Raw genomic sequence first — 25,148 nt, forward strand, 5'->3', positions numbered from 1 at the left:
TCTCCTCTTTCATTACTGATTTTATTAATTTGGGTCCTCTCTTTTTTTTAATGAGTCTGGCTAAAGGTTTGTCAATTTTGTTTATCTTCTCTAAGAACCAACTCTTGGATTCATTGATCTTTTGTATTGTTTTTCTGGTTTCTATTTCATTTATTTCCGCTCTGATCTTTATTATCTCCTTCCTTGTACTCCCTTTGGGCTTATTTTGTTGTTCTTTTTCCAGATCCCTTAAGTGTGAAGATAAACTGTTGATTAGTGATGTTTCTTGTTTCTTTAGGTAGGCCTGCAGTGCTATGAACTTTCCTCTTAGGACTGCTTTCGCGGCATCCCATAGATTTTGGGTCGTTGTATTTTCATTTTCGTTTGTCTCGAGATATCTTTTGATTTCTTCCTTGATCTCCTGCTTGACCCATTCATTATTTAGTAACATATTATTCAGCCTCCATGAATTTGTGTGTCTTCCAGTCTTTTTCCTGTAGTTCATTTCTAATTTCATAGCACTGTGGTCAGAGAAGACAATTGGTATGATTTCAATTTTCTTAAATTTATCCAGACTTGCTTTGTGGCCTAACATATGGTCTATCTTGGAGAATGTTCCATGTGCGCTTGAGAAGAACGTGTATTCTGCAGCATTGGGGTGGAATGCTCTGAAAATATCGGTTAAATCCAAGTGGTCCAATGTGTCATTTAAGGCTGTTGTTTCCATATTGATTTTCTGTCTGGAAGACCTGTCCCTTGTTGTCAGAGGTGTGTTGAAGTCCCCTACTATGATAGTGTTACTGTTGATCTCTCTTTATGTCAGTTAATATCTGTTTTATGTATTTAGGTGCTCCTATGTTGGGTGCATAATGTTATGTCCTCTTGTCGAATTGATCCCTTTATTATTATATAGTGTCCATCTTTGTCTTTTAATATTTTCTTCATTTTAAAGTCTATTTTGTCAGAGATAAGTATTGCAACTCCAGCTTTTTCTCATTTCCATTTGCATGGAATATCTTACTCCAACCCTTCACTTTTAGCCTGTGTGTGTCTTTTGATCTGAGGTGAGTCTCTTGTATACAGCATATACAAGGGTCTTGCTTTCTTATCCATTCAGCCACCCTATGTCTCTTGATTGGAGCATTTAAACCATTTACATTTAAAGTGATTATTGATAAGTACATAGTTATTGCCATTTTTAAATTTGTGGTTAGATTGTTTTCATCTTTCTTCTATTTACAGAAGTCCTTTTAGTATTTCTTGCAATGCTGGCCTGGTGGTAATGAATTCCTTTAGCTTATTCTTTTCTGGGAAGCTCTTTATCTCCCGTCAATTTTAAATGATAGCCTTGCTGGATAAAGCAACCTAGGTTGTAGGCCTTTGTTTTCCATCACTTTGAGTATCTCCTGCCACTCCCTCCTGGCCTTCAATGTTTCTGCAGAAAAGTCATTTGATAGTCTTATGGGAGTTCCCTTGTATGTAACCCTCTGTCTTTCTCTTGCTGCTTTTAGGATTCTCTCTTTGTCTTTAATCTTTGCCATTTTAACTATAATGTGTCTTGGAGTGGACCTGTTTGGGTTTATCCTGGTTGGAACTCTCTGCACTTCCTGGACTTGTATGTTGGTTTCCTTCATCAGGTTAGGGAAATTTTCAGACATTATTACTTCAAATATGTTCTCAATCCCTTGTTTCTTCTCTTCACCTTCTGGTATTCCTATGATGCGCATGTTGTTGCGCTTGATGTTATCCCATAGGTCTCTTAAACCATCTTCATTGTTTTTTATTCTTTTTTCTTTCTGTTGTTCTGTTTGGGTGATCTCTGCTAACTTGTCTTCTAAGTCCCTGATTCGATCCTCTGCTTCATCTAACCTGCTGTTAATTCCTTCAAGTGAGTTCTTTATTTCAGTAACTGTGCACTTATTTCTAACTGGTTGTTCGTTATGATTTCTACATCCTTCTTGATGTCCTCTCTAAGTTCCTTAAACATTCTTATCATCAGTATTCGGAACTCTGTCTCTGATAGTTTGGTTACCTCTGCTTCATTTAGTTCCATTTCTGGAGGTTTCTTCTGTTCTTTTCTTTGGGATATGTTTCTTTGTTTCCTCATTCTGGCTGACTCTCTGTGTTTGCTTTGATGTATTAGGTAGATGCCCTGGAGTTCTTAGTTCTTGCTGGATTAGTATATAATAAATGTCCTTTATATTTGACTTGCACTACTTCATTCTTCTCCCCTGCATGTGCTCTAAAAGTGACTCTTGTGTTGTGTATATTGTCCTGTTAAAGAAGATCCTTAATTGCTTTTCGCTTGTGAGTAGGTGGGGTTAACTCCTAGGCTGACTAGTTGTGAGACTTCGCTCTGCCCACGCAGGGTATTCTGCTGCGTGAGGGTTGACCGCTTAGATGTGGTTTGCCCTTTGGCCTCTATGTGCCTGTAAAGAATCGCCTCTGGGTGTATCACTTGTAGGTCAAACCCGGTAGTACTCTGGCTTGGTCTGGAGTTGGCCGCTGGGTATGTTGAATCTTGTGCCTCTTAACCTGGGCCCTGGTAGGGCAATTACAGAACAAAGCAAATCACCAAGCACAACAACAACAACAAGGAAAAAATCAAATACATTCACATGTAAAAAAAACAATCGACAACCCCACTCGACACAGGCAAATATGTCACAGATATAAAGACAAATCAAAACAGAACAGAAAACAGCGCCAGTTGTGGCTTAAGCCCACCAAGTAATCTCCAGGTTGTTCTCTGCTGTAGCACAGAGTCCCCTGCGTATTGTGCAGGTAGAGCCGGTCACCTGGTGCCCAGAGTGACGCTGGGGCTGCAGCTTTAGATGCGTGGGGCTGAGGGGTCTGGACAGTAGGTTTTACAAAGCCAGTGCAGTTTCTGCCCTTGCCTGCACATATGCACACTGAGAGTAGCACCACCAGCCCTGTGTCCAGTTCTCCTGGGTCTTAGGGTACCTCTTCCCTGTGTGTGTGTGTGGCGGGCAGGGGATTCCTCAGCTGCTGAAAGCTGAGAGCTGCATCTGCCACTTACTGCTGATCCCTGGGAGTGCCTCCGCCGATGTAATTGCCCCGCCCTAGGCAGGCCAGAAAGGGTGGGGGCTGGGGATGGAAAGAGGGGTCTTCTCTTTCCCAGCCCAGCTGTGTCACACCCCACCCTCAGGCCAGAAACGGTGGTGTCTGGGGATGGATGAGTCTCCTGTCTCCTAGGGCAGGGCAAACCACACTCTTCTCAGCCTCTTCCCTGGGCCAGAGCCGCCGGCCAGCCTTCCCATAGCCCAAACCCCAAGGCTCCTCTGTAATCTGACACTGCTCTTCAGATCAGGAGCCAGTTCAAGTCTCTGGAAGGGTGGGGGTAGGATTGGAAGAGCGGGGGGAGGGGCCCAGGTATGGAGTTTGTGTCCTTGTCCAGCTGAGGTTAATTGCCTCAAATGCTAGATATCCTGCCTCTGCGGGGGGGGGGGGGGGGGGAGGTCTGCTGTGGGATGTAGAGTCCGCCACCTGTCTTTTGTGTTCTCTCTTTTGTCCTGGGAACCCCTGCCTCTCTGCAGCTGGGGATGTGGTTGCCCCGCCCTAGGCTGGCCAGAAAGGGTGGTGGCTGGGGATGGAAGGAAGGGTCTTCTCTTTCCCAGCCCCGCTGTCTTACACTCTTCCCGCAGGCAAGAAAAGGTGGTGGCTGGGGACGGAAGATTCCCCCTCTCCCAGCCCAGCTCCTAGCCTCCTCCCTGGGCCAGAGCCTCCCACCTGTCTTCCTGGAGCCCGGGCTCCAAGGCGCCTCTGTAATCTGCCGCTGCTCCTTAGTGCAGGGGCTAGATCAAGTCTCTAGAAAGGCGGGGGTAGGGTCGGAAGAGCGGGGGGAGGGGCCCAGGTATGGAGTTTGTGTCCTTTGTCTGGCCCAAGGACCAACTGAGGTAGCTGGAGTTATTGCCTCAAATGCTGGATATGCTGCCCTGCAGCGGAGAGGTCCGCTGTGGGACGCAGGGCAAAACGCCCACCTTCTGGCTTCCGCGCTCTCCTATGTCCTGGGATATCCTGCGTATCTGTAGCCGTGGGTGTGGGCTGGATTTTCATAGGCACAGGTGTGGAGCAGATTTCCACAACCCAAGGGTGGGGGCCAATTTCTACAGCCACAGGTGTGGACCGCGATTCCAACCCGCGTCCCCACCGCCGCCGCAGGTGCGGCGTGTCTCCACTCCGCTCCCTTCCTTCTTCCCCTGCTCGCCCAATTTTTCCCTACCTGCAAGAAATCCCTGCGCGAGTCTCTTCGCTGTTCTGCGTGATGAGCAGAGAGTCCTTTGATAGGTTATAAGCTTCCCGTTTCTGATAAGATCGGATGGAGAACTCAAAAAGTGCGCCCCGCTGCCACCATTCCTATGACATCACTCTGGCTATTTCATTCTTAATTTCTTGTATTGAGTTCTTAATCCCCAGAAATTCCATTTCATTCATTTTTAAAATTTCAATCTCTTTGGTAAAATGCTCATGTTGTTCTTTGATTGTGTTTCTGAGTTCATTCAACTGCCTTTCTGTATTTTCTTGCATCTCTTTGAGTGTTTTCAGAATTGCAATCTTGAATTTTCTGTCATTTAAGTCACATATTTCCATATATTTAACTTCATTTTCTGGAGACTTTTCACTTTCTTTCTGAGCTGTCTTGTTGCCTTGGTTATTCATGGCAATTAATGATTTATTATTTCTCTTCCTAGACATCTGCAGGAGTGGATTTTGCAACAGGTGGAAAGGAAGAGGTCTTTCTTTTGTTTTCCAATACATGTTGGTAGAATGTTTTATTTTCTCTCTGACTGCAGCCTTTTTTTCTCTCTCACACTGTAGTGTTATGTTTTCTCTGCACTATTCCAGCTTCTCACATAATGGGGGGATTCCTTGGAAGGCAGTCTTCTCCTCTGTTAACAGTTTGCCTGGGTCATAGGGCACCGCCTTCCTGCGTGGTCATGGAGAGCTTTTGAAGTTCCAAAGCTCTTCCTGCACTAGATTCAGGGACCTTGTGTTTCAGCAGTTCTCTTTACACCTGCAGGGATCTGCCCAGATAGGTTGGGACAGGGGTGTTGTGAGTTGTGAGAGATGGCACAGAGAAATGTCAGCAACAACCACCACAGCCAGTTCTGCTTCCACAGCTCCTTCCTCTTTGCCGGAACTAGTTGGGCTGTGAATCTGTGTCTGCGGACCAGTCTCAGAACTGCAAGTGTTCTGTTCTTTTGATCTAACACTGCTGCTCTTCTGCTTCTAGCACTGGGCAGGTGGGTGCGTGTCAAGCTCTGGGATCATGGAAGGGGGCAGCTAGTCTAAGTGCCTAAGTCTTCCATATTCTGCTCGACAGTGAGGTCTTACACTACCATTTTCAGGCTTCTTCCCTCAGTCTTTTCTCCGAGGTCTCTGCCATGAGTGTTGGGTTCAGCCGTGTTATATGCTGTCCCCTCAGCCCTATGGGCCATAAGCGGATGACTAGCAGTCCGAGTTCTTCCCTCTCCCGCAGCTGCGGTCGTTCTGGAATGCAACGAGCATGGAGCACTGAGCTAGGCCTGCGTCCTGCACCCGCGCAGCTCTGTCTCTGCACTTTTCCCTTCCCTCCTCCCCAGCTCATGCAATTTGCCCACCTTTAGGTGAATTCAGCAATGAGACACTTCATCTTGCCTTTCTGCTGTGCAGGGAGTCCTTTGTGGAGTTATAGTGGTTTGATTAGTTGTAAATTCCAGGGAAGATTTCCAGAGGCTCACCTCACACCGCCATTTTGATCAAAATTCCTGAGTTCCCTTTTCAGTGCTGTTGCTCTTGGCTCTGGTATTGCCTGAGCATGCTCCCAAATCACTAGTTATAAGGATGCTAAAGGAACACAGTGAGAACTTAAACAAAGAGATAGCAACCATAAAAAAAAAAACACATAGAACCCATACAAAAGAACCAGTAATAAATGAAGAATACAATAACTGAACTCAATAATACATTAGTAGGAATCAAAAGCACATTAAATGAAGTAGAAGATCAAATCAGGGATTTGGAAGACAAAGTAACACAAAACACCCAATCAGAACAGCAAAAAGACAAATGAGTCTAATAAAATGAGAAAAGCTTAAGGTCCCTCCAGGATATCAAATGTAGCAACATTTACATCATAGGGGTACCAGAAGGAGAAGAGAGAGAGCAAGGGGTTGAGAATACATTTGAAGAAATAATGGCAGGAAAGTTCCCTAAACTGATGAAGGAAATACACATACAAGTCTGGGAAGTACAGAAAGTCCCCAACAAGATGAATTCAAAGAGGCCTGTGCCAAGACACATTATCATTAAAATGCTTAAGGTTAAAGACAGAGACAACCTTAAAAGCAGCAAGGGGAAGGCAGTTAGTTACATACAAGGGCGGTCCCACAGGACTGTCAGCAGATTTCTCAACAGAAGCTTTCCAGGCCAGAAAAGAATTGCACAAAATACTCAGAGTGATGAAACACAATGACCTACAACCAACACTACTATTCCCACCAAGACTATCACTGAAAATTGAAGAAGAGATAAAGAATTTTCCTGAAAAGAAAAAAAAAAAAAAACTAAAGGAGATCATCACCACCAAACAAGGATTACAAGAAATGTCAAAGGGACTTCTTGAAGGAGAAGGAGAAGGAGAAGGAGAAGGAGAAATATGAATAATAAAATGGCAATATCTACATATCTATCAATAATTACTTTAAATGCAAATGGATTAAATGATCTAATCAAAAAACATGGATGGTTTATATACCACATATCAGTGAAATCACATGGTTCTCTGCTTTTTCTGTCTGACTTATTTCGCTCAGCATTAGTCTCTCAAGACAGAATTGTACACCTGAAATCTATGTAATTTTACTAACAATTGTCACCCCAATAAATTTAATAATAAAAAAAAAAACATGGATGGGTAGCTGTACAATTCTGTAATACATCATCCATATATCACATTGTATTTTCACCATCCAGAGTCAGTTCTCCTTCCATCATGAAATGTTTGATCCCTTTTACACTCATCTACCACCCCTCTCTCCCTTTACCCTTTACTAACAATTGTCACCCCAATAAACTTTAATTTAAAAAAAAGTATTGCATAGATTTAAAAAAAAGACATGGGTAGCTAAATGGACAAGAAAACAAGATCTATACATACGAGGTCAGACAATTAAGTTCGGTAACTTGTTGCAATGATGTTGCTAACCTTTTTTGATATCAGAAGGATTATTCATTATGAATTTGTACCAATTGGACAAACAGCTAACCAAGTTTACTATTTGGAAGTGCTGAAAGGGCTGCATGAAAAAGTTAGACAACCTGAACTTTACAGCAAAAATTCATGGATCTTGCTTCACTACAATGCATCAACTCACATGGCACTGTCTGTGAGGAAGTCTTTAGCCAGTAACCAAATAACTGTATTGGAACAATCTCCCTACTCACCTGATCTGGCTCCCAATGACTTCTTTCTTTACCTGAAGATAAAGAAAATATTGAAAGGAAGGCATTTTGATGACATTCAGAAGAACATCAAGGATAATACAATGATAGCTATGATGGCCATTCCAGAGGAAGAGTTCCAAAATTGCTTTGAAGGGTGGACTAGACACTGGCATCAGTACATAGCTTCCTGAAGGGAGTAATTCAAAGGTGACTGGAGTGATATTCAGCAATGAGTTATGCACCACTTTTCTAGGACGAGTTTGCGAACTTAATTGTCAGACCTTCACATGCTGTCTACAAGAGACTCCTCTCACATTGAAAAACACACAGAATGAAAGGAAAGGATGAGACGTCATCAAAATGGCAGCATGAGGTGAGCCTCTGTAAAGCTCCCCTGGAATTTTCAACTAATTAAACAACAATAACTCCACAAAGGACTCCCTGAACAGCAGATAGGCAAGACGAACAGGACAACTACTGAATTTACCTAAAGGTGGGCAAATCACACGAACAGGAGAGTAGGGAATGTAGAAGTGCGGAGATGGAGCTGCGCGGCCACAGGACACAGACCTAGCTCAGTGCTCCCAGCTTGCTGCATCCCGGAACTACCACAGCTGTGGGAGAGGGAAGAACTTGGACTTCTAGGGCTCCGCTTGTGGCCCACAGGGCTGAGGAGACAGCATATAACAAGGCTGAACCCAAGGCTAATGGCAGAGACCTCGGAGAAAAGACTGAGGGAAGAAGGCTGAAAACGGTGGTTTAAGCCCACACTACCAAGCAGAGAACAGAAGACTTAGACACTGAGACTAGCCGCCACCTCCCTACCCTACCATAGTTCGCCCTGCCTCCACCTGCCCGGTGCTAGAAGTGGAAGAGTAGCAGTGTCAGATCAAAAGAACAGAATATTTGCTGTTCTCAGAACTGTGGACCACAGACACAAATTCGCAGCCCAACTAGTTCCAGCAAAGGGGAGGGAGCTGTGGAAGCAGGACGGGCTGTGGTGGTGGTCGACGCCATTGCTCTGGGACACCTCTCACAACTCACCCCTCCCCTGGCCCCACCTATCTGGGCAAATCCCTGCAAGAGTAAACAGAACTACTGAAACATACGGGCTCTGAATCTGGTGCAGGAAGAGCTTTGGAACTTCAAAAGCTCTCCGCATACCCACCAGGAAACTGCGCCATGTGACCCAGGCAAACTATTAACAGAGGAGAAGTCCATCATCCAGGGAATCCCCACATTGTGTGAGAAGCTGGAATAGTGCAGAGAAAACATAACACTACCGTATGAGAGAAAAAAAAAAAAAAGGCTGCAGTCGGAGAGAAAATAAAACATTCTAACAACAAGTACTGGAAAACAAAAGAAAGACCTCTTCCTCTCAACCTGTTGCAGAAGCCACTCCTGTAGATGTCTAGGAAGAGAAATAATAAATCAGTAATTGCCATGAATAACCAAGGCAACAAGACAGCTCAGAAAGAAAGTGAAAAGTCTCCAGAAAAGGAAGTTAAAGATATGGAAATATGTGACTTAAATGATGGAGAATTGAAGATTGCAGTTCTGAAAAAACTCAACGAAATGCACGAAAACACAGATAGGCAGTTAAATGAACTCAGAAACACAATCAAAGAACAACATGAGCATTTTAAGAAAGAGATTGAAATTTTACAAAAGAACCAAATAGAATTTCTGGAGATTAAAAACTTAATAGAAGAAATTGAGAATGAAATAACCAGCTTAGGTAGGAGAGTTGACCACATGGAGGAAAGAATCAGTGACATAGAAGATAGAAACCTGTAAATTACACTGATGGAAGATGAAAGAGACTTGAGATTTAAAAGAAATGAAAGAACTCCACAAGAACTTTCTGACTCTATCAGAAAGACCAGTATAAGCATAATGGGCATAACAGAAGGAGAAGAGTGAGAGAAGGGAACAGAGAATATATTCAAACAAATTGTTGATGAGAACTTCCCAAACTTGTGGACAGAACTGGATCCTCGAATTCAAGAAGCAAATAGACCACCTAATAACCTCAATCCCAACAGACTTTCTCCAAGGCACATTGTATTGAAGCTGTGTTAAATCAATGACAAAGAAAGAATCCTCAAAGAATCCAGGGAAAATAAGACGGTAACCTACAAAGGAAAGCCCATTAGATTATCATCAGATTTTTCAGCAGAAACTCTACAAGCCAGGAGGGAGTGGAACCAAACATTCAAACTATTGAAAAAGAGAAATTATGAGCCAATAATAATACATCCAGCAAAGATATCCTTTAGATATGAAGGGGGAATAAAGACTTTTCCAGACATACAGAAGCTGAGGGAATTTTCTAATACACGACCTGCACTACAAGAAATACTAAGGGAGGCTATTCGACCACCATCAAAAGGGGCAATTTGTGGCAACCAAAACATAAAAAGGGGGAGAGTAAAGGCTTGAACCAGAGTATGGGAATAGAGAAAGTAAGCATGCTGAAGAAAATGGAATGCTCTAAATACCAATCCTTCTTTTACATAAACTTAATGGTAACCACTCAAAAAATAATCAGAACTGAAATATGTATTGTAATAAAAGAAGAAACAGAGGGAAACATCATAGAACACCACCACACAGAAATAATAGACAACAAAAAGGCAAATTATCAATGGAAATACAGCCTTACCAGAAACCTAAAGATAGAATGACAGGAAATCCTCACATATCAATAATCACCCTAAATGTAAATGGAATCAACTCACCAATAAAAAGCCACAGGGTAGCAGAATGGATCAAAAAACTAAACCCAACCATATGCTGTCTCCAACAGACACATCTCAGCTACAAGAACGAGCATAGACTCAAAGTGAAAGGGTGGAAATTGACACTCCAAGCAAATGGTACCCAGAGAAAATCAGGTGTAGCCATAATGATATCAGATGAAACAGACTTCAGGGTGAAAAATATAACAAGAGACAAAGATGGACATTTCATAATGGTAAAGGTTAACTATACAACAAGAAGACATAACAGTCATCAATATTTATGCCCCCAATCAGGGAGCACTGAAATATACCAAGCAACTACTAACAGAACTAAAGGGAGAAATTGACCAAAACACAATTATACTAGGGGACTTAAGTACATCATTGAGAGCTATGGGTCGATCATCCAAACAGAAAATAAATAATGAAATAGCAGCCCTAAATGACACATTAGATGAAATGGACATAATTGACATTTATAGAGCACTTCATCCTAAAACATCAGACTATACATTCTTTTCTAGTGTACACAGAAAATCCAGAATGCAAAAGGAACTCATGCAACTCGACAACAAAAAAACAAACAACCCAATTGAAAAATGGGCAGAGGACCTGAAGAGACATTTCTCCAAAGAGGACATACAAATGGCAAATACGTATATGAAAAAATGCTCAACATCACTAATCAGCAGAGAAATGTAAATGAAAACCACAATGAGATATCACCTCACCCCAGTCAGAATGGCTATCATCAACAGGACAAATAGTAACTAGTGTTGGAGAGGCTGTGGAGAAAAAGGAACCCTCATACACTGTTGGTGGGAATGCAGACTGGTGCAGCCGTTATGGAAGGCAGTGTGTACGTTTCTCAAAAAATTACGAATAGAATTGCCATATGACCCAGCACTCCCTCTCCTGGGTATGTACCCAAAAAATCTGAAAACATTTATACATACACGTGTGCTCCAATGTTCAGTGCAGCTTTGTTTAAGGTGGCCAAGACATGGAAACAACCACAATGTCCTTCGATAAATGAATGGATAAAGAAGTTGTGGTATATATACACAATGGAATAGTATTCGGCGGTAAGAAAAGATGATATAGGAACATTTGTGACAACATGGATGGATCTTGAGAGTGTAATGCTGAGCGAAATAAGTCAGACAGAAAAAGCAGAGAACCATGTGATTTCACTGATATGTGGTATATAAACCAAAAACAACAAAAGAACAAGACAAACAAATGAGAAACAGAAACTCATAGACACAGACAATAGCTTAGTCGATACCAGAGGGTAAGGGGGGTGGGGGGTGGGAGATGAGGGTAAGGGGGTTCAAATATATGGTGATGGAAGGACAACTGACTCTGGGTGGTGAACACACAATGGGATTTATAGATGATGTAATACAGAATTGTACACCTGAAATCTATGTAATTTTACTAGCAATTGTCACCCCAATAAATTTAAAAAACAAACAAACAAGAAAATGTAACCCTTGTAAACATCTATTCACCCAACATAGGAGCACCTAAATATATACATCAAATATTAACCACCTCCAGGGGAGAGATGAACAGTAATAAAATCACATTAGAGGACTTGAACACCTTGTTGACACCAATGGGCAGATCTTCTTGACCGAAAATCAACATGGAAATAGTGGCCTTAAATGGTACAGTCTACCAGATGAATTTAATTGATATTTTTAGAGCATTTCACCCAAAGTAGCAGAATATACATTCTTTTCAAGTGCACATGGAACATTTTCCAAAATAGAATACATGGTGGTCCACAAAACAAGTTTCAATAAATTTAAGAAGGTTGAATTCATATCAATTGTCTTATCCAACCACAATTGTATGAAACTAGAAATCAGTTACAAGAGAAATACTCTTGTATTTTGCCTCTGTGTGTTATTACACACCAAGGCTAAATAACATTGTACTAAGCAATGAATTGATTAAAAATGAGATCAAAACAGAAATCAAAAGATACCTGTGGTTTATATACCACATATCAGTGAAACCAAAAATAGCAAAAGAACGAGACAAACAAAAGAGAAACAGAAACTCATAGACACAGATAATAGTTTAGTGGTTACCAGAGGGTAAGGGTGATGGGGGGTGGGAGATGAGGGTAAGGGGGATCAAATATATGGTGATGGAAGGAGAACTGACTCTGGGTGGTGAACACACGTATGGATTTATAGATGATGTAATACAGAATTGTACACCTGAAATCTATGTAATTTTACTAACAATTGTCACCCCAATAAATTTAATAATATAAAATTTTTTTAAAAAAAAGAAAAAGAAAAATCTCAAATAAATAATCTAATCTTATACCTAACTGAACTAGAAAAAGAACAGTAAACAAAGCCCAAAGTGAGAAGAAGGAAGGAAATAATAAAGATCAGAGTGGAAATAAATGACATAGAGTCTAAAAAACAATACAAAATTAATGAAATCAAGAGGTGGTTCTTTGAAAAGATGAACAAAATTGATTAAAATGTTAATGAGTCTCATCACTACAAAAAGAGCTATAACTCAAATAAAATGTCGACTGGCCAAAATAATGTCCACACAATCCACTGAAAAAAGAAGTTTATTTGGAAAAAAACAAACAAAACAAAACACCAGAACAGTGTGATAACACACCCCTGGCCAGGCTCCAACTGGCTGCACATGTGTTAAAAAGAGATCCCAATATTCCTGAGTGAGCACCCCAAGAGCATTTCCTCCATTTTCATGTACAAAATGGAAGAAGGGACTCTGGTAGTTGGGAAGCCCAAGAGAAGGTGGGTTTATTAAACTCTCCTTCAAATCCTTGAAGGCCATATCATCCATGTTCTTCCCATGAAATTGGGTCAGAATTCTCATTACTTAATAAGCAATATAGAAGTTTTGCCATAAGAGAAAGTTTTGGGATCCAATTCCAGCAATAGTCACCTAGCCCAAGGAAACTTCACAACTGGAGCTTAGTTCTGGTCCTCGGGAAACTTAGGATGTAACTTTACTACCAATTGTCACACCAATCTCTGGGTGATGAACACACAATGGGATTTATAGATGATGTAATACAGAATTGTACACCTGAAATCTATGTAATTTTACTAACAATTGTCACCCCAATAAATTTAATAAAAAAAAATAAAAAAAAAAGAAATGAAAGAGGAGTGACAACTAAATCCACAGAATTACAAAGGATTGTGAGAAAAAAATGATGAACAATTACATACCAATAAATTGGACAATCTGGAAGAAACCTATAAATTCCTAGAAAAATACAACTTTCCAAGGCTTAATCAAGAATTAACAGAAAATACAAATAGACATATTACTACTAATGAAATAAAATCAGTAATCAACAAGCAACCAACAAACACAAGTCCTGGACCAGATGGCTTCACAAGTGAATTTCACCAAACATTCAAAAAAGAATTAAAACCCATTCTTCTCAAACTATTCCAAAAAATCTGAAGAAGAGGGGAAGCAACCAAGTTCATTATGCAAGCCCACCATTATCTTGATTCCAGAACCAGACAAACAGAGGAGGTCTGATCAAAAACTGTTGTGCATGTTTAAATTAAGAGAATATATTAATGTAAAAGATACATTGTCATTAATCTCCCTCAAAATACTCCCCCTGTTTTCAAACACACTATCCCATTGTTCCTGTCACTTTCTGAAACAGTTCTGAAAGTCCTGTTTCGTGACTGTTTTTAGTTGTGCTGCCATGACTGCCTCAATGTCCTGAATTGATTCAAAACATATAACTTTCATGGTCACTTTGACTTTGGGAAAGAGCAGAAGTCACAGGGTGCCAGATCCGGTGAATAAGGTGGATGAAGACACACTGTTATGTTTTTATTGGACAGAAACTGCCATACCAGAAGCAATGTCTGACACGGAGCCTTTCCATTAGTGATCACAAAAGAGAGTGAATGCTGGTACCGAGTAACATCCAACAGAAAGGCAGAGATATTCAATAGGGGAAGCAGCACCTCGAACCTTAGTAACAATGTGTGACGAGTTTCAACTTGTTCGGTGAAGTCAGTCAAGTGTGAGCTATGGTTCAGATAAGGTGTGTTTTAAAGTGTGCCATAAATCGGGAAAAATGGCGGCGTGAGGTGAGCCTCTGTAAATCTCCCCTGGAATTTACAAAGAATCGAACAACAAAAACTCCACAAAGGACTCCCTGCACAGCAGACAGGCAAGACGAAGAGGCCCACTACCGACTGAAATCACCTGCAGGTGGGAGATCCGCGCGAGTGGAGGGAGGAGGAAAGGGAGAATTGCTCAGAGACGGAGCCGCGCGGGCGCAGGACGCAGACCTAGCTCAGTGCGCCAAGCTCGCTGCTTCCCGAACTACCGCAGCTGTGGGAGATCGGACTGCTACGGCTCCGCCAGGGCTCCACAGGGCTGAGGGGACAGCATATAACACGGCTGAACCCAACGCTCACGGCAGAGACCTCGGAGAAAAGACTGAGGGAAAAAGGCTGAAAACGGGGGTTTAAGCCCGCACTGCCGAGCAGAGAACGGAGCCTTAGGCACTGTAACTAGCCGCCCCCTCCCTCCCCTCCCAGAGCTCGCCCCACCCCCACCTGCCCGGTGCTAGAGGCGAAACAGTAGCAGTGTCAGATCAAAACAACAGAAAATTTGCTGTTTTGAGAACTGTGGGAGCAAACACAAATTCACAGCCCAACTAGTTCCAGCAAAAGGGAGAGAGCTGTGGAAGCAGGACCGGCTGGGGTGGTGGTTGCCGCCATTGCTCTGGGCCACCTCTCACAACTCACCCCACCCCTGACCCCACCTATCTGGGCGGATCCCTGCAGGAGTAAACAGAACTGCTGAAATATACGGGCTCTGAATCAGGAGCTGGAAGAGCTTTGGAATATCAAAAGCTCTCTGCATACCCCCCGGGACACTGCGCCCTGTGACCTAGACGAACTATTAACAGAGGAGAAGCCCGTCTCCCAGGGAATACCCCCATTGTGTGAGAAGTTGGAATAGTGCAGAGAAAACATAGCACTACTGTGTGGGAGAAGAAAAATAAGTTGCAGTTGGAGAAATAATAAAACATTCAACCAACAAGTACTGGCAAACAAAAGAAAGACCGCTTTCTATCAACCTGTTGCAGAAGTCACTCCTGTAGATGTCTAGGAAGAGAAATAGTAAACCAGTAATCGCCATGAATAACCAAGGCAACAAGACAGTTCAGAAAGAAAGTGAAAAAACTCCAGAGAAGACACTTAAAGATACAGAAATATGTGACTTAAATGACAGAGAATTCGAGATTGCAGTTCTGAAAAAACTCAACGAGATACAAGAAAACACAGATAGGCAGTTAAAGGAACTCAGAAACTCAATCAAAGAACAGCATGAGCATTTTACGAAAGAGATTGAAATCTTAAAAAAGAACCAAATAGAATTTCTGGAGATGAAGAACTCAATAGAAGAAATTAAGAATGAAATAACCAGCTTAGGTAGTAGAGTTGACCAGATGGAGCAAAGAATCAGTGACATCGAAGATAGAAACCTGGAAATGACACAAATAGAAGAAGAAAGAGACTTGAGACTTAAAAGAAATGAAAGAACTCTACAAGAACTTTCTGACTCCATCAGAAAGAGCAATATAAGAATAATGGGCATACCAGAAGGAGAAGAAAGAGAGAAGGCAACAGAGAATATATTCAAACAAATTGTCGATGAGAACTTCCCAAATTTGTGGACAGAACTGGACCCTCGAATCCAAGAAGCAAATAGAACACCTAGTTACCTCAATCCCAACAGACCTTCTCCAAGGCACATTGTATTGAAGCTGTCTAAAATCAACGACAAAGAAAGAATCCTCAAGGCAGCCAGGGAAAAGAAGACGGTAACTTACAAAGGAAAGCCCATTAGATTATCATCAGATTTTTCAGCAGAAACTCTACAAGCCAGGAGGGAGTGGAACCAAATATTCAAACTATTGAAAGAGAGAAACCATGAGCCAAGAATAATATATCCAGCAAAGATATCCTTTAGATATGAAGGAGGAATAAAGACCTTTCCAGACATACAGAAGCTGAGGGAATTTTCTAATACACGACCTGCACTACAAGAAATACTAAAGGAGGCTATTCGACCACCATCAACAGGGACAATTTGTGGCAACCAAAACTCAAAAAGGGGGAGAGTAAAGGCCTGAACCGGAATATGGGAATGGAGAAAGTAAGCGTGCTGAAGAAAATGGAATACTCTAAATATCAAACTTTCTTTTACATAAACTTAAGGGTAACCACTCAAAATAAATCCAGAATTGAAATATATACTGAAATAAAAGAAGAAACAGAGGGAAACATCATAGAATACCACCACACAGAAATAATAGACAACAACAAAAAGGCAAAGAAACAATGGAGACACAGCCTTACCAGAAAACTAAAGATAGAATGACAGGAAATCCTCACATATCAATAATCACCCTAAATGTAAATGGACTGAACTCACCAATAAAAAGGCACAGAGTAGCAGATTGGATCAAAAAACTAAACCCAACCATATGCTGTCTCCAAGAGACACATCTCAGCTACAAGGACAAGCATAGACTCAAAGTGAAAGGGTGGAAATTGACACTCCAAGCAAATGGTACCCAGAGAAAATCAGGTGTAGCCATAATGATATCAGATGAAACAGACTTCAAGGTGAAAAAGATAACAAGAGACAAAGATGGACATTTCATAATGGTGAAGGGACTGTACAACAAGAAGACATAACAGTCATCAATATTTATGCCCCCAATCAGGGAGCACCGAAATACACCAAGCAACTACTAACAGAACTAAAGGGAGAAATTGACCAAAACACAATTATACTAGGGGACTTAAATACATCATTGACAGCTATGGATAGATCATCCAAACAGAAAATAAATAACGAAATAGTAGCCCTAAATGACACATTAGATGAAATGGACATAATTGACATTTATAGAGCACTTCATCCTAAAACATCAGACTATACATTCTTTTCTAGTGTACATGGAACATTCTCAAGGATAGACCATATATTGGGACATAAAATCAGTCTCAACAAATTTAAGAAGATTGAAATCATACCATGCATATTCTCTGATCACAAGGCTTTGAAATTGGATATCAACTGTAAAAAGAAAGCGGAAAAACACAAATACATGGAGATTAAACAACATACTTTTAAAGAAGGACTGGGTCAAAGAAGAAATTAGAGGAGAGATCAAAAGATACATAGAAACAAATGACAATGAAAATACATCCTACCAAAATTTTTGGGATGCAGCGAAAGCAGTTTTAAGAGGGAAATTTATCTCATTACAGGCCTATCTCAAGAAACAAGAAAACTCCCAAATAAATAACCTCATGTTACACCTTAAAGAACTAGAAAAAGAAGAACAAGTAAAACCCAAGGTCAGCAGAAGAAAGGAAATAACAAAAATTAGAGCAGAACTAAATGAAATAGAGAACAAAAAGACAATAGAAAAAATTAATGTGACAAAGAGCTGGTTCTTTGAAAAGATTAACAAAATTGACAAACCCTTGGCTAGACTTACTAAGATAAAAGAGAGAAGACACTGATTAACAAAATCAGAAACGTAAAAGGGAAGTTATCACGGACACCACAGAAATACAAAGGATCATCCAAGAATACTATGAAGGACTATATGCCACCAAATTCAACAACCTAGAAGAAATGGACAAGTTCTTAGAAACATATAGCCTTCAAGGCTGAACCATGAAGAACTGGAAAATCTAAACAGACCGATCACCAGTAACTAAATTGAATCAGTCATCCAAAACCTTCCCAAAAGCAAAAGTCCGGGACCAGATGGCTTCACTAGTGAATTCTACCAAACCTTCAAAGAGGATCTAATACCAATTCTGCACAAACTCTTCCAAAAATTGAAGAAGAGACAGTACTCCCTAACTCATTTTATGAGGCCAACATTACCCTGATACCAAAACCTGGTAAGGACAGCACAAAAAAGAAAACTACAGACCAATATCTCTAATGAATACCGATGCAAAAATCCTAAATAAAATTCTAGCAAATCGAATACAACAATGCATTAAAAAGATTATTCATCACGACCAAGTGGGGTTCATCCCGGGGCACAAGGATGGTTCAACATACGAATCCATCAATGTGATACATCACATAAACAAAATAAAGGACAAAAATCATATGATTATATCAATTGATGCAGAAAAAGCATTTGACAAGATACAACATCCATTTATGATTAAAACACTTAATAAAATGGGTATAGAAGGAAAATACCTTAACATAATAAAGGCCATATATGACAAGCCCTCTGCTAATCTCATAATTAATGGAGAAAAACTGAAGCCCTTTGCTCTACGTTCAGGAACACGACAGGGATGTCCCCTATCACCTCTGCTTTTCAACATAGTGTTGGAAGTCCTTGCCAGAGCAATCAGGCAAGAGAAAGAAATAAAAGGCATCCAAATTGGGAATGAAGAAGTTAAATTATCACTCTTTGCAGATGACATGATGCTATATATAGAAAACCCTAAAGACTCCACCAAAAAGCTATTAGAAACAATCAACGAATACAGTAAAGTTGCCGGCTACAAAATCAACGCACGAAAGTCCATTGCATTCCTATATACTAACAATGAAATCTCCGAAAAAGAAATACAAAAAAAGTGTGCCATAAATCATCCTCTATCATGACAACACTCCATGTCACACACCACTTCTGGTATATGGCGTTTTCTATCAAATAAAAACATTACGGTGTGTCCTTATTTACCTTATTCACTGGATCTGGCACCATGCAACTTCTGGCTCTTCCCCAAAGTCAAAATGATTGAGGATATTGAGGCAGCCACAAGAGCACAACTAAAGACACACATGAAAGAGGATTTCCAGAACTGTTTCAGAAAGTGACAAGAACAATGAGATAGTGTGCATGAAGTGAGGGGGAGTATTTTGAGGGGGATTAATGACAATGTGTCTTTTACTGTAATACATTTTTTATTTAAACATAAACCATATTTTGATAACACCTCATATTACAAAAATAGAAAATTATAGGCCAATAGCTTTGATGAGCATAGATGCAAAAATCCTCCACAAAATATTAGCAAATCTGATTCAGCAATACATTGAAAAGATCATACACCATGATCACATTGCATTTATTTTGGGGATGCAAGTTTGGTTCAATATTTGCAGATCAATTAATGTGATACTCTACATAAAAAAAGAAAGATAAAAGTCATATAATCATATTAATAGATGCAGAAAAAGCATATAAAAAAAAACCCTAGCATCCATTTATGATAAAAACACTCAAAAGGAACATACCTCAACATAATAAATGCAATATATGACAATCCTACAGCTAACATAATATGCAGTGCCGAAAAGCTAAAATAATTTATTTATCTTAAGATCAGGAATAATACAAGCATGTCCACTTTCACTGTTTTTATTCAACATAGTAGTAGAAGTTCTATCCACAGCAATAAGACACAAGAAAAAAATAAGGCAGCCAAATTGAAAAGGAGTAAGTAAAATTGTCATTATTTGCAGATGACATGATACTATATGCTTGTATAGAGAACGCTACAGATTCTACCTAAAAACTATTACAACTCATAACTAAATTCAATAAAGTATCAGGATACAAAATTAATTTCAGAAATCAGTTTGTTTGTTTTTTTTGTTGTTGTCGTTTTTTTAATTTTATTTTATTAAATTTATTGGGGTGACAATTGTTAGTAAAATTACATAGATTTCAAGTGTACAATTCTGTATTACATCATCTATAAATCCCATTGTGTGTTCATCACCCAGAGTCAGTTCTCCTTCCATCACCATATATTCGATCCCCCTTACCCTCATCTCCCACCCCCCACCCCCCACGCCCTTTACCCTCTGGCAGAGAACCATGTGATTTCACTGATATGTGGTATATAAACCAAAAACAACAAAAGAACAAGACAAACAAATGAGAAACAGAAACTCATAGACACAGATAATAGAAATCAGTTTTTTATACATCAAAAATCAACTGTCAGAAAGAGAAATTAGGAAAATATTCCAATTTACAATTGCATCAAAAATAAAATAAAACACCTAGGAAAAAATTTAACCAAGCAGGTAAAAGACCTGTACTCGGAAAATTATAAGACAGTGAAGAAAGAAATGGAAGAAGATACAAATAAATGGAAGTATATACCATAGTCATGGATAGGAAGAATTAACATCATTGAAATGTCCATACTACCCACAGTAATCAACAGATTCAATGCAATCTCTATCAAAATACCAATGGCATTTTTCACAGAATGATAATTATCTTAATATTTATATGGATCAACAAAAGACCCCAAATAGCCATAGCAATCTTGAGAAAAAAGAACAAAGTTGAAGGTATCCCATTACCTGATATCAAGCTATATACTACAAGGCTAAAGTAATAATAACAGAATGGCACTGGCATACAAAATAGACACGTAAACCAATGGAAGAGAATAGAGCACCCAAAAATAAACCCATGCATATAGGATCAATTAATCTATGACAAAGGAGCCAAGAATACAGAATGGGGTAAAGACTGTCTAATCAATAAATGATGTTGGCAAAACTGGACAGATACATGCAAAAAAATGTAACTGGACAACCAGTTTAAGAATAAGCTTACAATGGATTAAATAAGTAAGTGTAAGACCTGAAACTTAAAGCTCCTAGAAGAAAATATAGGCAGTAAACTCTTGGACATTGCTCTCAGTAATTTTTTTTTTTTCTGATATAACTCCTCAGGCAAGGGAAACAACAGAAAAACGCAAAGAAACGGGACTACATATAACTAAAAAGTTTTTGCACAGTAAAAAACCAACAAAATGAAAAGACAATCGACTGAATTGGAGAAGATATTTGCCAATGATACATCTGATAAGGGGTTAATATCCAGGATTTATAAAGAACTCATGTAACTTAACACCAGAAAAAACAATCAAATTTAAAAGTGGGCAGAGGACCTGAATAGACGTTTGTATAAAGAGCACATACAGCCAATAGACATATGAAAAGATGCTCAACATAACTAATCATCAGAGAAATGCAAACTAAAACCACAATGAGATAATCCTCACACCTGTCAGAATGGCTATCATCCGTAAATCGACAAATAACAAGTGCTGGTGAGGATGTGGAGAAAAAAGAACCCTCAAACACCGTTGGTGGGATTATGAATTGGTGCAGGCACTTTGGTAAACAGTTTGTAGGTTCCACAAAAAATAAAAAATATAACTCCTTTATGACCCAGCAATTCCACTTCTAGGTATTTACCCCCAAAGATTCAAAACACTAATTTGAAAAGATATATGCACCCCTGTGTTCACTGAAGAGCTATTTACCATAGCCAAGATAGGGAAACAACCAAAATGCCCATCAATAGATGATTGGATAAAGAAGAGGTAGTACATATATACAGTAGAATATTAGTTGGTCATAAAAAAGAATGAACTCTTAACATTTGCAAGTGGCACAGTTTCAGTTCAGATCTACACCAGCCTGACTTCTTAGCCAGGTTCCTCTGACTCTGGTGCTCTGTTACCTCCTATTGCACTCTAGTGTGTTGTTTCTTTTCTTTTCTTTTTTTAATTTGACGCATGTTGGCTTTGCACTTTCTGAGGTGTAACAGCCATAGTAAATAAAATATTAACAAAATATCCTCATTCAGGAAAACTTTGTAAGTAGTCCCATGTGCCTATATATTCAGAAATTTAAGGGTTTAAAATAATACACAGTTAACACCAATGACGATCAATAGATACTTTTCATTACTCCGTGACATAGAGAAAATTCATATATTTTTGTATTTTATCAGTTACTTAACATTTGTTACTTAATCCTCTGAATGTTTTCCTTTTAAACAACTTTATTGATGCCCTTCAATAGATGAATGGATAAAGACGATGTGATACACACACACACACACACACACACAGAGGTGTGTTACTCAGCAATAAAAAAAAAAAAATGAAATCTTGCCATTTGTGACAACATGGATGGTCCTAGAGGATATTATGCTAACTGAAATAGAGAAATATTTCATTTTCATGTGGAACATAAAGAATAAAACAAATGAAGAAACAATATAGAAACAGACTCATAGATACAGAGAATAAACTAATGGTTGCCAGATGGAAGAGGGGAGTTGGAGAGCTGGGTGGAAAAGGTGAAGGGATTAAGAAATACAAATTGTTAGTTACAAAATAGTCAGGGTTATGTAAAGCACCGCATGGAAAATGTAATTAATAACGTTGCAACAACTATGTATAGTGCCAGGTGGCTGCTATACTAACCAGGGAGGTCACTGCATAAATTATATAAATGTCTAACCACTACACTGTACTCCTGAAAGTGAAGTAAAATAATATTCAAAGTCAACTGTAACTGAAAAAAATAACTAATTTTTAAAAAAGAATAAAATCATTGTAGGTGTTTTTCCTTCTTTCAGGATTTTCCATCCTCCAAGCAATTATGGAAGCTGCAGTGCAGAACAACTGGCAAGTGACAGCACGGTCTGTGGGAAACATAAAAGACATCCAAGAATTCAGGCGCATCATTGAAGAAATGGACAGGAGGCAGGAAAAGCGATACTTGATTGACTGCGAAGTCGAAAGGATTAACACAATTTTGGAACAGGTACATTCAAGATTTATTCCACCCACAGCCAACATTTTAAATCATCAGCCTGAGGCAGTTCCCATACCTGCTAATAAATTAAGTAGCCAACCTGACTAAATGTGCCAACAGTTTTTCATACTCTCTCTAATCCTTTCTTTCTTCCCTAGTGGTTGCAGAAAAAGAAATAAAATCTAAGCTCTTGAAAATTACATTGCCATGATTAATCTTCAGGTCTCTGCAATTTAATGCTACCTATCAGATAAACACTCTTCCACACCTGTTTCACAGATAGCTGACTCTTTCAAAGTAATCCCCTTCCTTTCCCATTCCTTCTTCCAAGCAGGGAAGAGACAAGGGATGGGGCAGGGCAGAAGGGTAGCATTTCTATTTTATGGGCTTTGTTACAGAATGTCAGGGCAGTCCTCAATGGGTTTGAAAATTGTGGATATTTTTGCAGAATATCCCTGTGGTGAAAGAGAGAGGAAGGGGTTGGGGAGGAGATATGTGTGTGTAATTTAAACCCATTTTTTAAGATGACATATGAGTAAAAATGTTCATGGCTTTTAAAATGTGAACCAAGGGGAAAAGATTTACACTGGGAGGGGATATGATTCAATGGGCCAAAATGTATTTATTATTAAGCTTAGATATTTACATTTAAGATTAAAAAGTATTAGTAGAAATTTTTCACCCTAAGCCAAACGGATACTCTGTCTGGAGTAGAGTCACATTGAAATGTGGTGGAAGTTTACTATTTTCCTTAGTAGTTTCATTGCCAGTTAATAACAAAGTGCCTTTGCTGCCATAAACAAAACTATAAGGGAAACATTTACATTCTAATTTGATTTTAGTGTACCTGGGGGGCAAAACAGCTTCAGATTTTAAAATTATCATGAGCTGTCATTGCCTGGGAGAGCTGTTTTATAGCAAATTAAATATTAACAATTTGTCAGATATGTTTCCATAAGAAGAGAATTAAAAAAACAAAAAAGGTAAGAAAAGGGAAGGGAAGAGAAGGAAGGAGAGGATAGAGAAGGAGAGGGAGGGAGGAAAAGAGGGAATGGAAGGAGGGAGAGACAAAAATGGAAAGGGAAGGGAAGGGAAGGGAAGGGAAGGGAAGGGAAGGGAAGGGAAGGGAAGGGAAGGGAAGGGAAGGGAAGGGAAGGGAAGGGAAGGAAAGGAAAGGAAAGGAAAGGAGGGAGGAGAGAGAGAGAGATTGAAGGAAGGAAGGAAGGAAGGAACGAGACAGAGAGAGAGAGAGAGAGAGAGAGAGAGAGAGAAAGAGAAAGGAAGAAAGAAAAATCACTGACTCTGCATTATACAGGTACAAAGCTGTCCTTCACTAGCATCACGTCTAGTGAATTACACCTCACAGAAAATCTAGAGCATTAGTTTGACTTAATCTAATTTTCCAACTAATATTCTCTTGAGCTATCCAAATGATACACCTCTCCCTTTCAAAACAAAACAAAACAAAAACAAACAAACAAACAAACAAAAAACCTGCCTTTCATTTTCTTAGATCTTGAAAGTGAAGAATCAGGTCAGTGATATTGGTGTATGTACTAAACGCCCTCTAAAATTTAATACCAAAATAGCCTTTTAGTGGGTGACCTACTTAGTAGTCTAGAGCAAAGGAACATCCTCTTTGTTGTACTTTGTTTTCTTTCTTTTGTACTAGTGACTTCGGTTTCTTGAATATCTTACATTCTGTTAAATCTTTTGGGTTTTATAGGACCTTGTAGTGGAGTCTGAAATTTTTCAGCATAATGTAAAAGAAAAAGAAGTGGATAGAACTCTGACTCCTATATAGCTGTAGGATCTTGGGCACTTAAATATTAATATCTAAATATCTGTGCCTCAGTTGTCTCATCTATGTAATGGGGAAACAAAATTTGCTCTACCTAATATGGTTGGTTTAATTGCTTTGAAAGGCATAAAATGTTATAGAAAAAATATAATCGTTATTAATAACCACTTTCAGGAAAATTAAACTGACATTCAAAAACCCTGTTCTCTCTTTCCATATCTCACTTTCTATCTTCCTTTCCTCTATATGCACACTCACGTTACCCCTCAAAATACTTTCTCTCCCAATTTTCATGGAACATTGTTCAAAGAAAAGTTTTAGCAACATCCAGGTAAGGCCAGATAGTTGATTTCACTTATTTTTTTTTCCTTTGAAGAAATTGTCACAAAACTATCAACTTATGATTGTTTTCTACCATTTAAGGAATTTCTACTAGGCCATAAGTACTTTGAGATAAGGGCCATGTTTGTCTTGTTCATTGTTGT

General features: G+C 39.4%; 1 protein-coding gene across 5 annotated transcripts in view; it reads left to right on the plus strand.

The window, feature by feature from the left end:
* Positions 1-25,148, plus strand: part of GRIA3 (glutamate ionotropic receptor AMPA type subunit 3) — a 569,577-nt gene that overhangs the window by 250,564 nt on the left and 293,865 nt on the right. For all 5 annotated transcript variants that reach the window (XR_012493554.1, XM_074324305.1, XM_074324304.1 and 2 more), the window contains exon 4: positions 22,684-22,871. Coding sequence is in view for 4 of the 5 variants with exons in the window: in XM_074324305.1 (XP_074180406.1) it covers positions 22,684-22,871 (188 nt within the window). In the remaining variant the exon portion in view is untranslated. The remainder of the gene's footprint in view (positions 1-22,683; positions 22,872-25,148) is intronic.

Source organism: Rhinolophus sinicus, chromosome X (genome assembly GCF_036562045.2).
Source record: "Rhinolophus sinicus isolate RSC01 chromosome X, ASM3656204v1, whole genome shotgun sequence".
Taxonomy (NCBI): Eukaryota; Metazoa; Chordata; class Mammalia; order Chiroptera; family Rhinolophidae; genus Rhinolophus; species Rhinolophus sinicus.